The 15,151-nt window shown below is 51.5% G+C and overlaps 1 protein-coding gene across 1 annotated transcript; it reads right to left on the reverse strand.

Annotated features, from left to right (window-relative positions):
- Window positions 1-293: 293 nt before the first annotated feature.
- CASTOR1 (cytosolic arginine sensor for mTORC1 subunit 1) lies at window positions 294-14,910 on the reverse strand. The gene is made up of 9 exons (XM_074206333.1): window positions 14,699-14,910; window positions 13,879-13,949; window positions 5,215-5,408; window positions 4,476-4,608; window positions 3,532-3,655; window positions 2,849-2,962; window positions 2,400-2,482; window positions 1,728-1,822; window positions 294-1,289 (listed from the first exon to the last, which is right to left on the reverse strand). Exons 1-9 carry the CDS (start codon window positions 14,809-14,811, stop codon window positions 1,224-1,226), a joined length of 993 nt encoding a protein of 330 aa, XP_074062434.1. The 5' UTR covers window positions 14,812-14,910; the 3' UTR covers window positions 294-1,223.
- Between the last annotated feature and the right edge of the window lie 241 nt (window positions 14,911-15,151).

The raw sequence follows: 15,151 nt of genomic DNA on the forward strand, positions 1-15,151 counted from the left end.
AAGATTCAAACCCAGAGCCTACAACTTGAAATCCCATTCTCCTCCCACACTAGCTTCCTTAGGGATCAGAGATGGAATCTGGAAGGGATGCAGCCCAGCCATGAGTGCAAGGCCCAAAGAAGGGACTTCCCAAGGCCATTCAGGAAGAATTCTAACCCAGGTTCTACACTACTAAAGCCCATGAGGCGGCTCCGCCTTGCCCTTCCTGAGCTCAGGTTTGGAAAGATCTGCCTTGATGTCCCTTAGGGAGGGCAGGCAAGGGCATGGACACATCACTGATGTCTTAGACACAGTCCAGAGATGGCAAAGTGCTTTATTGCCGAGGAGATTTTTTAAAAATGGAGATGTAAGAATGGAGGGTGTGTCAGAGGGCCCAGGTTATCCCCGAGGAGAGGAATGATGTGGGGACCAGCCCTCTCCAGGTGCAATTTCTTCTTGGGAACATGGAGAGGGGCTGGAGATGGGATAGAGAGGGGGCAGCCCCCTCCCAGGACCATGGATAGGGGCAGAAGATAGGACAGAGGGGGTCAGCCCTCTCCCAGGGAGCCCCTGACCCCACCTGGAGGGGGTTTGTGCAAAGACATCTTCCAGGGGCCAGGGCCAGGGAGTGTTAAAGCTGGAGGCTTCCCACATGAAGCCATCCACAGCACCATGATTCCACCCTGTAGGTGCTCATATACGCCCACATAGCTTCACGGATAAGGCACACATGAGTGTTTTGTGCAGTAGAGGCCAGGCCTCTTAGGTCTCCTCCAGGGGAGGACATGGGGGAGCAGAACTAAAGGGAACCAGCCTTGGCCTAGAGTGAAGGCCCTCCCTGCCCCGTACCCACTGGGGTCCAGGTCTCAGAGCAGGGCCAGCTCCAAGAGGAGGCCAAGAAAGCAACCCAGATTCTAAAGGATGGAAGGGAAGACTTGAAGTCATCTCCCCTTCTCCCCCTTGCCCCAGGGCATCCAGTCCCCTACCCCTAGGTAGGAGTCCAGTCCCCTTCCCCTGCTCAGGCAACAGGACCAGGAAACAGGACTACGTGAAAATGAGAGTGAAGGTGGCACTAGAGGACATCCCCATCATGCACACCTCTACAGAGGGGGCACCAGCTCAGCCCCGTGCCAAGGGGTAAACACCCATGAAAGCTTTGGTTTGGCCTTGGGAACCACCAGAGTCCCACCGAAGAAGAGGATCATGGTAGGGATTATCCAGGGAGCTAAGTTCCAATCCTGTCACTACCGGCAGCTTTCCTGACGTTTCTGGAGGACCTCTATGACACTGTCGATGCCATCCTCAGGTACCTGTGAACACAAGAGGATGCAGCCATCTGATCCCTCCCCAGGACTCAGAGGACCTTTGGGCCCTGCTTCAAAGAGAAGAGAAATGAGGAGAGGAAGGGGAGGAAGTGACCAGACTTCCTGACACCAGCAACCATCTGGAGAAAGGAAGGCCATAGCGCTAGAATCAGGATTTCAGAACTGGGAGGGAACTTAGGCCAGAAAAGTGCCTACATGGGAAGTACCTAAGAGCAAATCCTTGGCAGGGCCTTGCCTGGCTAGTGACAGCAGCAAGTCTCCTCAATTCCCTGGGTCCATTTCTGTCACTTCCAAAGAAGAGATCTGGACCAGACCGTCTAAAGGTCCATCTATGATGCCCATACGAAGTTAAGGGATAATCCAAGTCTCCCAGGGGGGCCAGGCTTTAGGGAAGGGGGAGCATGAGAGGAGGAAGAGACTCACCAGAGCATGGTCAAAGTTGAAGGTACTGATGTAGTAGGCCGAGATGTCCGCGGCGGCCAGGGGCCCGGCTATCTGGGCCACAATCCCACACTCATCTGGGACAAGGAGAGACAGAGGAAGTGAGTGAAAAGGGGGGCAGTGGGGGACTGTGCCTAGGGCTGAAGCCCAACACTTACTGGCCTTGTTGGGGAGAACACAATTAAACCTGCTCTGAGACTTCCAGGGAGCTCGGATGAGTCCCTGGGACTCACTTTCCTCTTCTGTAGAATGCAATGGATCTGTTCCCCATATGACATTCTGATCCCTCCCCCAGTCTTTGCCTTTCTCCAGTGTTTATTTAGCTCCATTGCCACCTCCTCCAATTGAGCCTGGCCCAGTCACCCCAAATGTGAGAACCCTCTGGTATTTCTTTACATGTGAATGGGTCTCCCCCAGCAGATTGTAGGCTCCCTGAGGACAGGAACTGTCTCATTTGTATGTCTGTCCTCAGAGACTAGAACAAAGAAGGCATGCCTCCCAAAAGAATTCACTGTGAGGTCCCAACCCCCCTCTGCCCCCCCAAACAGGCTGAGCTGGTCAGGAACCTCACCCAGACCTAGGTGCCAAAGATGTCTGCAAGTTTCAAGACCTCTGCCCACCGCTAGTCTGGTCCCAGATCCAATCAGGACTCACCGAAGCCCAGGGGCTGGCCCCCTATTCGAACCATTCTCCAGAGTTCTCCACAGGAACTGGTGAGCAACAGGTCACTGGGGAACCTATGGAGGGAGAAGGTGGAGTTGGCAGCTCCCTCCCTAATTCACCCTCTTTACTTCCTTCCCCAGGGCTGCGGCAGGTTTCCAGCCTCAAGACAAGGTCCGGCTTTTGGTTCCAACCCTGGGTGACCATGGGTGGTAGACTTCCCCTCTCTCAAAATGTTTCTGCCTCTGTAAAAGCTGGAGGTTGGCCTAGATCATCCTGAAGAGCTCTCCCAGGTCTGTTCGTCCATGTTCCAAGGCCCCACTCCATTCTGTGACTAGCAGAGGGATGCGTCCCCCCGCCCAAGGCCTTGGATCTCACCCTCGCCTGAGAAGTAAAGGCCTTGGCCTCGACCCCACCCAGGGTCAGAGGGTGAGGTTACCTACTTCTTCTGTGTCTCTGCATCCATCACAATAGAGATGTAGCCCTCGATCCGGGAGAAGGCAAAGAAGGGGATGGAGTCAAGGTCCGGATCATCAGAAGCCCCTTCCTTTGAAGCACTGGGGACGTGTGGAGAGAGAGTACAGTCAGCTCACCCTCCCCCCAAACAGCCCCTTCATCCCTCTGAAGGGACTGGGAAACAGCCAGAAGCTCAACTCAGCATGGGGGTATGCAAATGGGTGAGAAAGGGAGGAATGACGCTAGAATCGCTGGAGTGACCTTGGGAAAGTCCCTTCCTGTCTCAGTTTCCCCATATGTAAAATATTCTCTTAGATGATCTGAAAGGTCCCTTTCAGTCCTGACATTCTATACTCCAAGGTCCCTCCCTAGCTCTGGACATTCCCTGTTCTAAGGGCCCTTCCTGACTTCATTTTCTGTATTTGCTCTGTGACCTTCCCTAAGTCAGACCTCAGCTTCCCCATCTGGAAAAATGAAGGGGATGGGAAATATAAGAGGTCCTTCCAATTATGTATTTTCTGCTCTAAGTTCCCTCCCAGTTCTGAAGTCCTATGATTCTAGTGATATGGCCTTCCTTTTCCCAGTCTGGGTCTCAGTTTCCCCATGTGGAAGGCAAGGGAAAGGGCTGGGGGACAACAGGGGGGCAGAAATGCCACTTCCAGGTCCCTACCTGTGGGAGTAGAAGAGAACATCCATGAGTGTGGTGGCAATAGCAGGGAGGGTTTCGGGGTCCAGCGTGAGGATGCAGAATCGGTTCTGGGGGCTCTGGATGGGGTGCACAGTGGGGCTGGGTCCTGACTCAGGGAAAAGGGAAGAAGCCTTAAAAATCCTGTCTGGCTCGCAGCCACGCCCCTGCCACGATTGGGGATGTGGCACCACCTGGTGGCCACACAGCATGAGCCCACGTGGCCAAGGAAAGGCAAAGATAGTCTATTTCCAGCCCCCCTCCCCCAAGACCCTCTCCATTCCTGTCCTCATCCCTGTCTCCAGACCCCCTGCCAATTAGCCATTAACTTCAGGACCCTTCTCTCTGGGTCAAGGTCATCTCACCTGAGGAGCCAGGCTAGTGCCCCCCCGCCCCTCAGCCTTCTTTGGTTAATAATGCCACAAGAGGGGATATGAATATTATTATTATAGGTAATAACATGCCCCCCCTTTCCAGAGAGAGGGAGCTGTGGGTGAAAAATACAGCACACATGTTTAGATTAGGTTGAGGTTTGGGTGGTTTTACTGAACTAATTTCCCCACTTCCCTTCTTGTTATGAGGACTGGCTCTCTAAAAAATATTTCTTTTTAATTAAAAAACCAAACAAGGGCTGGCTCTGGGGAGAGTGAGGGAAAGAAGTGATAACAATCATTTTGTTTTTTTAGGTTTTTGCAAGGCAAATGGGGTTAAGCGGCTTGCCCAAGGCCACACAGCTAGGTCATTATTAAGTGTCTGAGACCAGATCTAAACTCAGGTCCTCCCGACTCCAGGGTCGGTGCTCTATCCACTGTGCTATCTAGCCATCCCCATTAATAATTAATAATTTTTGAAAGGGCCTTTGGGACCAGAGTCTGAACAACCCAGACCCAGTAGCCCGACCCCTTTCCCCCACCCTGGCGGTCCCTCACCCAGTTTGGCTTTGTGGAAGCCATTGCTGGCATCATCACAGGTCACGGGCACAGGCTCTCCATCTACCTCCCGGTAAATGGCAAACTCCTGGGCCAGAGTGTGGATCACCACAGGCAGGTCCTGCTCCCGAACCTACGTACCAGAGCAGAGGCTGAGCAGCCGGCTCATTGGTGGGATGGCTTCCCTGCCCCACCCCCAACACACACACAGATCCACGGGGACAAGGCACCCGCCTCCCACATGGACACATGCTTCGTACATATGATGGATAGACTACCCAATCTCCTCAGCTTATTCCTACATAGACTGCGGAAGCACCAACTCTCACATTCATTCATTCATTCTCTCCCTCTCTTCTCTGTCCGTCTCTTCATCTTTCTCTCTCTCTCCCTTTCTCCCAGTGTCTCTTCCTCTCTGTCTCTACTTCTCCTCCTGTCTCTGGGTGTGTCTCTCCCTTCTCCTGTCCCTGTAAGCCCATGGACCCCCCTTGGATTTGGAGTGGAAGAAACAATCTTGTCCAGGAGATCCTTGGGAAAGGGGAATGAACGACTGGTCTTCCATCTTGCTTCTCCCAGTCTTGCCCTCAAAGCCTGGCAGAACTGGGCTGAGGCAGAAGTTAAAAACACCACCCTCCCTCTCTCATCAAGGCTGCGGGGCGAAGATAGACACAAGCTCCTGCAGGCCAAAGGATCCGCCATGGTCTGTGATGCTCCCCCACCCCACCCCTGGACGTCTCACCAGGATGAAGTCGGTCTGGTACGTGGACAACATCAGCACCGAGACATGATGCTCAGCCAGTGGAGCAATGACAGACCTGGCGATTTTGGTGACGCCGACAGCCTGAAAATTGGTGGCTGAGCTGCTGTTGGATAGGACATTGAGCACTAGCCACGTGGCCTCGGCCACCTGCAAGAACTCTGATGGGGGAAGCTCTGCGGAAAAGAGAGAACTGGTCAATGCATGAGAGCCAACGCCTTCCTCCTCCTCCTTCCTCTCCTCCCCCAACTACAGCACCATCTTGGAAGGGAAGAATCCCAGCAGTAGGCATCAGAAGATCTTGACCTGGGGCAGCTAAGTGGCGCAGTGGATAGAGCACCGGCCCCGGAGTCAGAAGGACCTGAATACAAATCCGGCTTCAGACACTTAATAAATGCTTAGCTGTGTGACCTTGGGCAAGTCACTTAACCCCACTACTTTGCCAAAAAACAAAACAAAAATAAAGATCTCGATTAAGCCACTGATCTCTTAGCCAAGTCACTTCCCCACTGTGGTCCTCTTGGGCTTCTATCTTTTTTTTTTAGGGTGTTTTTTTTTTGCAAGGCAAATTGGGTCAAGTGGCTTGCCCAAGGCCACACAGCTAGGTCATTATTAAGTGTCTGAGGCCGGATTTGAACTCAGGGACTCCTGACTCCAGGGCCGGTGCTCTATCCACTGTGCCACTTAGCTGCCCCAGGCCTCAGGCTTCTCAAGGGCCATATGGATCCCCTCCAGGAGTATCACACAGATGAATGATGCAGTATGTGTGAGCAACAGTATCTCCTAGGGAGTAACAAGGACATGCGAACCACTGAAATTTCCCCTTTGTCGTCCCAAAGAAGGACAGACTGCTTGGGAAAAAGAGGGTTCTCTAAGCCAGAGACTTAGACCCCTTGAGGCAGCCAATCCCATTCCTTCTTTTTATAGAAAAAGAGCTCTGTAAGCATGTTTTTTCCCCCTTTGCTCTGATTCTTCTTTCACAACATGACTAATATGGAAATATGTTTAACATGTATAACCTAGATTAGATTATTCACTGTCAAGGCAAGGGGAAAGGAAAAAAATGGGGACCACAAAAGCTTACAAAAAATGAATGTTTGCATGTAGCTGGAATAAGGAAATTTATTTATTTATTTTTGTTTTTATTTAGGTTTTTGCAAGGCGATGGGGTTAAGTGACTTGCTCAAGGTCACACGGCTAGGCAATTATTAAGTGTCTGAGGCCACATTTGAACTCAGGTCCTCCTGACTCCAGGACCGGTGCTCTATCCACTGTGCCACCTAGCCACCCCAAGAAATTCATATTTTAAAAAATACTAAAGGGAGAGAAATAATTATGGACTTGGAACAAAGAAAGACTATTACCATCAAATGGGGGGGAGCATTATATTATTATGTAATTTGACTATCTCATACTTTGTTTTTCTCCCTTAAGGATATGATTTCTCTGTCATCACATCGAACTGAGATCAATGTAGAACATGGAACCAATGTAAACTCTAACAGAATACCTTCTGTGGAGGGTGAGGGCATAGAAGCAAGAATGGGAGGAAAATTGTAAAACTCAAATAAAATCTTTCTTTAAAAAGAAAAACATGGGGGCAGCTAGGTGGCACAGTGGATAGAGCACCGGCCCTGGAGTCAGGAGTACCTGGGTTCAAATCCAGTCTCAGACACTTAATAACTACCTAGCCGTGTGGCCTTGGGCAAGCCCCTTAATCCCATTTGCCTTGCAAAAACCTAAAAAAAAAAATAATACATGGGGCAGCTAGGTGGTGCAGTGGATAGAGCACGGACCCTGGAGTCAGGAGGACCTGAGTTCAAATCCGACCTCAGACACTTAATCATTACCTAACTGTGTGACCTTGGGCAAGCCACTTAACCCCGTTTGCCTTGCAAAAAAAAAAACCTAAATAAACAAAAAAAAGAAAAAAGCTGAAGAGCCAAGGCCCACACAAATTTAACAACTTGTCCACAGTCATACAGGGAGATGATTACAGAACAAAGATCGGAACCCAGCACCTCTGACTGCAAAGTAAGGAGGCTTTCCATTGTGCCAGTTTGACAGAAATCTCTGCTCTGGTATCAGTCGGAAGGAAGGACCTCTTGGGTCCCCTTCCAGCTCAGTGATTCTAAGATGCAAGTAGTCCTAGCCCATCTTAAAGCTTCAGAGTATAAACTGAGGCTGAAACTAGCCAAGAACTGGATCCTGAATCTGCCTCAGGTCTCCCCCGCCTAGTTCCAGGACAAATCTTGTGATTGGAGGCCCAGAGAATCCTTTCCACCTCCTCCAACTCCATGTGGCCCAAAGACAAAAAAGATATGCTCTCACCCAGGGAGGGGCTGGGGTTCAGGGCGAGGGGTGAAAGAATAGCAGGCCATGGGAGAAAAGTTCCCAGGCCTTGGTGCCAAGTCCCTGGGTGCCAGCAAGAATGGCCAGGCCAAGCAGCCAGCATCATGGGGAAGAGGGTGGACCCTCACTAATGAGGTGACACCAACCACCACAAGAGGGAGGCAGTGAACAGGAGCGGGGAGGCCAGACCCACCACTCTGGCCACTCCCCCCCAGCCCAGGCACTGCCAACAGCTCTGATGGCCCCCTGACCTTCCTGTTGGAAATGGGAGGGATGGGCCTGAGAGCTGAGGGAACTAGGGTTGGATTCAAAAGCCAAAAAGCCTTTCAAAAGCCTTCACACGGGCTGGGCTGGACAACCTTGGAGGAGATAGAGTTTTCTGGACTATTTTGTCTTTGGCAAAAGCAGGTGAAGGGGGATGGAAAACGCTTCCAGATCTAAATCTGTGACCTCATGATCCCTCTGGAAACTAAGCCTGGGCAGGGAGGGGATTGCCCAGAGGAAAGATCCTGGATTTGGAGGCAGCTAGGTGGTGCAATGGATGGAGGACCTAAGTTCAAATCTGGCCTCATAATTACCTTAATAATTATTTAGTCTTAGTAATTACCAGCTTTAATAATTACCTAGCTGTGTGACCTTGGGCAAGTCATTTAGCCCCATTGCTTTGCAAAAAAAAAAAAGATAACACAGAACCCCTGATCCCAGACTGAATCCCAGAGCTTGGAGGCACCCCAATGGCATCTACTCCAACCCAAGTCAGATCAAAAAGGTCCATCAAGCAGTCATTCAAACTTTTCTTGAAGACTTCCAGTGATGGGGAGCTCACTACCTTATGAAGTCACCCATCCCACTTTGGAAAAACTGCTTTCTATCTTGAGCTAAATCTGTCTCTCTGCAAATCCCAAACCAAGAAGGTGGGAGATGCCCCCCAGCAGCCTGAATAGCTCTGAACATTCCATCCAGTTGGGGAACTGGATAGACTGGAAAGAATTGGCTCAGGAATAGGCTGAGGTCAGAGGCTGGGATGGGTGGGGGGAGGGCAATGGAGATGGGGGTAGGGCCCCAGTCTCCCCCCCCCCAGGGTTGCTGGGCATGTATAAAAGCTGCCTTTGTTGGCATCAAGGCTGCCCAAGCTGGCTTCCTTCCTCTCACTCCAAATGGACTGGCCCTGACCTCGCCATGACCCTGGCAGTCACCCCACACCATCTCAGGCATCTTAGGCAGAAGAGGAGGGTCAGAGCCAAACCAGGAGCCAGCCTGGACAATCAGAGCTCAGTGGAAAGAACCTCAAGTCAGACCTCAAGTCAGAAGCTCTGGGTTCAGATCCTGTTCTGATGTTTTATTTACTAGTTATGGTCTTAGGAAAGTCCCTTCTCCTCGCTTTGCTCCTCCGTAAAATAAGGGACTTGGAAGAGATGACAACTAGGAGTCCCTCCAGGAGACTGAGTCCCAGACTTGAGAGTCAGGAAGAACTGAGTTCAAATCCAACTGTAGGCTTGTACTAGCTGTATGACCTTGGGCAAGTCACTTTACCCTGTGGGTCTGTTTCCTCATCTGAAAAATGAGCTGGAGGGGAAATAGCCAATCACTTCAGAATCTGTGCCAAGAAGCCCCACATGAAGAGTAGGATGCAACTGAAAAGTGACCGAGAAACCAAAAAGGGGCCCTTCTGTGGCTAACATTACTGTTCTGAGTTCAAGAAAAAGCTGTCTAGTGCTGCCTTTGGGTCTAGTCTGGTACCAGCTGGGTCTGGGCAGCTGGATTGGAACAGAAACCCTGTTTTGATGCTCTGCCTTCTTGGTTCTAGGGTAGCAGGCAGCAGCTGAGAAGGTGGTTGGAGTCTGGCAGGCAGGTCCTAATGGACCTCACGGTAGGCAGGCGAAAGAACAGAGTCAAGGAGGAGGAAGGGAAAAGTCAAGGGGAGAGTCCCACCCTGCCAGTCCCAGGTTAAGGCCTATGTGGACCCCAAGGTCATGAGCCTTGCACCTCCCCATGAGTAGAGGACCAGAACTCCAGAGGTGAGCAAGTCCATTCTCCTTATTACACATAAAAGGAAACTGAGGCCCAAGGAGGTTACATAGATAGCATTTATATAGAGCAATTTACAGTTTGCAAAACACCGTATGTTAAGCTCTTTGATCCTCAAATGACTTGTCCAAGGTCACAAAGGTAAAAAAACAAGAGTGGGATTTGAACCCAAGATACTGGGGATTTAGAGCTAGTGGGATCTTCATGATCATCTAGTCCAAGCTCCTCCTTTTGCAAAGAAAAGAGACGGAGACCAAGAGAAGTTGGCAGCCCTGGAGAAGTTGGCTGCCGAGGCTAAACTATAGGCTGGGTTAGGGCCAAGGTTTCAAATATACCACCCACCAAGTTGCAACCTTTGGCACAGAAACAGATTAAAATGGGATTGGGAATTATTTCACAAAATAAATAAAAATACAACAGAATAGAATGTGGTTTTCTAATCCAATTTGCAGCTAGCAGGGATCTGATTTGGTGGCCCCATTCTTTTTGAATTAGATGAGCTCAGGAAATGATACCCAGGTCTCAGTCTGGTGGATGTTGTGAGTTAGGGTTAGGGTTAGTCACTCCAGGGTTCATCACCAGATAATGGCAACAGGATTTGAATCCAGATCCTCAGGCTGTCTTCAAAGCATGGATTTGCACAGCCAACCTGGGACCTTTTATAAGATTCCCTAGTTCTGAGGCAGAGCTTTGGGAAGAAGAAAGGGAAGGAAGTCTTCAGATCAACCCTGGGAAGACAGGAAAGGGAAACAGGTTATCTCTCACCCAGGTTTGGCCAACTTGTGGACTTGAAATGAAGGACCTGAGCACCAGCCCTGGAGTCAGGAAGACCTGAGTTCAAATTTAGCCTCAGACACTTAATGATTGCCTAGCTGTGTGACCTTGGGTCCATTGCTTTAAATTTTTTTTTTAAGAATTTTCAAGGCAATGGGGTTAAGGGGCTTGCCCAAGGCCACACAGCTATGTAATTATGAAGTGTCTGACACCGGATTTGAACTCAGGTACTCCTGACTCCAAGGCCAGTGCTCTATCCACTGCTCCACCTAGCCGCCCCTTTTGCTTTAAATTTTAAAAAAAAGAAATGAAGGACCTGTGTTTCATTACTCCTCTCCTCACAACATCCTCCCAGGGTCCTTCCTAGATTCCACCCCATTCACTTACCAAATTAATCACAGTTATTAAGCTTGGTGCTGAACTGGAGAAAAAGAAAGGCAAAAATAGTTCCTGCCCTCAGGGAGCTTACTTTCCAGAAGAGCAGACAACAGGTAAATAATCAAGTAAAGGATCCACACAAATCATCAGCACTCCCAATAAAAAGGCCTTCCCTTCCCCCAATAGATAGGAGGCCCCATAAGGGAGGTGGGTGGGAGGAATGTAGACAGACAATTCAGTTGTGGCCCCAGGTGGAACACAGACCCAACCCTTCCAGTTCACAAAAACCAGCAGCAGCTACAGCTTAGGAAGCCTTTCTAAATGAAGATGGCCAAGTGGTAACTGGGGTGAGGAGGCTGGGACAGGGAAGGAGAGTGGCCAGAGAAGAATAAAGTCATCTGTGGGGGGGTGGGGGACCTGTAAATTTTCCCTTTTACCCTTTCCATCCGTGAACTCTGAACCAGGCCCTCTCAGTAAGTTCTGAGCAGGGCCCCAGGGTCCCCAGGTCTAAGCCTGCCCAAGACTAGAAGACAACTCACAAGAATGGCAAAATGGACCAGACCACACATTTGGACTGTCCCCCAACAAAGCAAACATCAGACTTAGAAAAAGTCAACTGGGGTGGCTAGGTGGTGTAGTGGATAAAGCACTGGCCTTGGAGTCAGGAGTACCTGGGTTCAAATCCGGTCTCAGACACTTAATAATTACCTAGCTGTGTGGCCTTGGGCAAACCACTTAACCCCATCTGCCTTGCAAAAAAAAAAAGTCAACTACAATTTTTACAGTAATTGAAAAGAGAGTCAATGTTCATGATCAGGTACAGCTAATATGGTAAAAAATGGCAACAGTAACTTAAGTGACTTATACTATGTTCCCATGCTGTTGGTTCTACCACTTGAAATAACTTTGTATCACTTTGCATTTACTAGTCTGTGTTTAATCAAATGAGATAAAAAAAATATTTTGGGAAGGAAAAAAATTTGGAACTCTCAATACTTCAAAAATGAATGTTATGACTAATGTGGAAATGTTAAACATGACTGAACACGTATAATGTATATTAGATTGCTGCTTTGGGGGGGAGGGAAAAGTGGGAGGTAGAAAAATGTGAAGCTCAAAAGTTTGCAAAAAAAGATGAAGGTTGACAACTTTGCATGTAATTGGAAAAAAGATATTTCTAATAAAAAAAGAATATTGAAAACTGTCTTACATGTAATTGAAGAAGAAACAAAATACTATTAAGGGGGCGGAAAAGCTTTATGGGGCAGCTAGGTGACAGTAGTGATAGTTCATAGAGTACCAGCCCTAGAGTGAGGCAGACCTGAGTTCAAATCCAGCATCAGCAATACTAGCGGTATTACATAAACTAGCAAGTCACTTAACCTAGATTATCTCCGAAAGGAAAATACTTTGCCAACCTTAAAGAACTATAAAAATGTTCATTGTGATTGTTATTACTATTATTATTAATAGTAATAATAATGTGCTACACCTTAGCAGTAGAATGTAAATTCCCTTGGGGGGCAGATATTTTGTTTTTGTCTTTATACAGTAGGTGCTTAATAAGCTTATTGAATTAGCACTTTGCAGTTAGAATAATAATAATGTTTGTCCTTCATTCTTGAAGACAAGACATCAGGGAGGTGATGCCATGACAAGCACATGAGCTGGATTTGAGTGACAGGGGCTGTGCTAAGTTCCCAGCCTCACTTTCTCCTATAGTGACCAGACATGAATCAGGATGACTGCAGATGGCCCTGGATCCCCGGGCCATCAGAGTTAAGTAACTTGCCCAAGGTCACACAGCTAGTAAGTGTCAGAGGCTGACTCCCATCCTCCTGATTCCAAGGCCAGGACACTATGCACTCTGCCATGTGGGAAAGACACAGAGTGGCCTTGGTTCAGATCTCTCTGCTCTGCCAGAGGAAGCTCCATAGGAGACCTTGGGGAAGTCATTTTTCATCTTAGGCTATCAGTTTCCTCATTTGTAAACAGAAAGGTTTGCACAGATAGATTGTGGAGTTTCTCAGTTCTAGCTCTTTCTATTCTTCTCCTGTGACTCCATTTGTGAGCAGTGCCTAGGACTGAGAGCCTGGCATCTGGGGAGGAAGGGGGCTGCTCTGAGATGAGCTCTTGTGAAGAAGGCAAGCCCAGCAGAAGCTTGCAGCCTCACCAAGCACCAGGCCCTGCCTCAGAGGCCACAACAGGAAATAGCAAGGGGGCTGAAGGCAAGCAGCTTCCAGCCCAGGGACCAGGCTCCTTGCCACATATACAGCCCCCATGTTGGGTCCAGACTTTGAGAATCTTCCATCTTATCTCCCTCAATCACCTAATGGCTCCCATCTCCCTTCCCTGCCCCCAGCTCCTAGACCTTCAGCTACTGGCAAATGGGGGAAGCAAAAGGGGGGCACTCATTCTGTTCCCTCCCCTGGAGGTAAAGATGGAGGTAGGAGGGCCTCGGAGGCCAGCAAAGGGAAAGAGCAGTCATCAGAACCCTCCATTGCCAGGGAGGTTCCTTCCCTTTTCCCAGCCTACCTTCCCCCTACCCGAGGGGGGGGCTCTCCTGGCTGCTCTCCTGGTCCAAAAGCGGTCCTTAAAGCTATCTATCAATGCAAGCTATTATGAGTACCTAACCAAATTTCAACCAAAAAGGAAACCACAATCTTGGAAAAGGGAAGTGACTTGGCCAATATCACACAGCTGCAGAGGAGCAGAAGAATCAGGATCCAAAGGAAATAGGCAGAGCTGAAAAAGGCACCCCAAGACTTCCCCAGGATGTCCTCGGCAGGATCAAGAAAGAATATTCACTCCCCTGGCCTCTGTTGGAAGGCTCCCACCCCTCTGGGGTCTCCACTTCACTCAGGACCTGCGGCTTGGATCCATTTCACTGGGCCCTGTGGCCTCCGATCTTTCTCTCCTGCACATCTGTCTTGCTTTTTTTTGTTGTTTTGCCAGGCAATGGGGTTCAGTGACTGGCCCAAGGTCACACAGCTAAGTATGATGTGTCTGAGGCCAGATGTGAATCCTCCGGACTGGAGGCTCCATTTGGCCTGTCTTAAGCAAACCAGGGGAGCCCTTGGCAGGGGTCTGAGAGCAGGGCAGGGCAGAACCTACCTTTATAGCCTTCTTCATCTAGCATCAGCGTGTAATCTTCTGGGGTTTCCGTCAGGCTGAAAAACTTGCACCTAAGGAGCGAGGGGGTCCCCCATGAGCCACGAAGTCCGGGGCCTCGTCCCCCCCATCCCAAAGTCCAGGGGGGGAGGGGGGGGCAGGAGTAGGAGAGGGAGCGGACTTTGCTCAGGCTCCATTCAAGAAGAACAAATTGGGTCCCTGGACAGCCTGGGCCACGAGAGGGGGGGTTGGGAGGAAGAAAAGCCCAGGAGGGCGCCGGGGCCCCTGGCAGCGCCCGCAGCTGGGCCCACAGGCCCCCACCCCAGGCCCTTTCCTACTCTCCGTGGAGTTGGGTCGGGGGAGCCCTGCTGGTACCCACCGCCTGACCCACTGACCCACTGAACGTGGGAGCTGGGCGGGCCCCTGGCGCTTAGAATGGCTCGGGGAGCCCAACCCCCTGGCCTTCCAGAGGAGAAAAAGGAGGCCCAGAGAGGGCAAGGCACTTATCCAAGGTCACACAGCCTCCAAGGGCCCTGGGCCGGCCACGAGATCCCCCATGAAGGCCGGGCCGTCCCAGCGCTCCCCGCTCCCGTGCCAACAGCCGGGCACCAGGACGAGCCCCAGCAAGCTGGGGGGCGGGGAGGGGCTCTCCGGGCGTCTCCGGGCAAGTCGCCGCAACCTCCCGGTTCTGGAAAGTGGGAGAATGGGGGGGGGCCCGTGCGGGGCGGAGGCCGTGGGGGAGGGGGCGGTCATCGGCTGCCCCAGGCCCGGGGGCCCCGGCTCGGGTCCCCCCGCCCCCAGGCCGGGCCGGCCGCAGCCTTACCGGCTCCGCTGCCGCAGGAAGAGCAGCTTGACCAGCGGGTGCGTGTAGAGCCAGAGGCCGGGCCGCGCGATGCTCAGCACCCGGACCCGGTGCTCCAGGATGTGCAGCTCCATGAGGGCCGGGGCCGGGCCGGGGCCGGGGCCGGGCCGGGCCGGGCCGGGCCGGGAGGGCTGCTGCACGGACTGCCGAGGCCCCGCCGCCACCTCCGCCCCGCGGCTCCGGCTCCCCTCCGCCCCGCCCCGCCCCGGGCCCCGCCCCCCAACCCGCTCGGCTCCAGCCAATGGCCGAGCCAGAGTCCCGCGGCCACGCCCCTCGGGGAGGGGGCGGGCCGGGCCGCCGCCCCGCGGGGCTCTGCCTGGGCAGGTTGGGAGCCGCGATCCCCAAAGTGAGGGGGAGCCTGCGTGGGCCGCGCCGGGGAGACCCGGGGTCCCGTGCTGGCCTCCTAGCAGGAGC

The sequence above is a fragment of the Macrotis lagotis genome, chromosome X, assembly GCF_037893015.1.
Source record: "Macrotis lagotis isolate mMagLag1 chromosome X, bilby.v1.9.chrom.fasta, whole genome shotgun sequence".
Taxonomy (NCBI): Eukaryota; Metazoa; Chordata; class Mammalia; order Peramelemorphia; family Peramelidae; genus Macrotis; species Macrotis lagotis.

Bases quoted from the DNA above. Each gene is read 5' to 3' on its own strand.
- CASTOR1 (XM_074206333.1), bottom strand. From the start codon at position 14,811: ATGGAGCTGCACATCCTGGAGCACCGGGTCCGGGTGCTGAGCATCGCG. The intron at 2,963-3,531 runs GTAGGGACCTGG...ACACGTCCCCAG, and splicing joins GTTCTCTTCTACTCCCACAG to TGCTTCAAAGGAAGGGGCTT. The intron at 1,823-2,399 runs GTGAGTCCTGAT...TCCTTGTCCCAG, and splicing joins GGGCCAGCCCCTGGGCTTCG to ATGAGTGTGGGATTGTGGCC.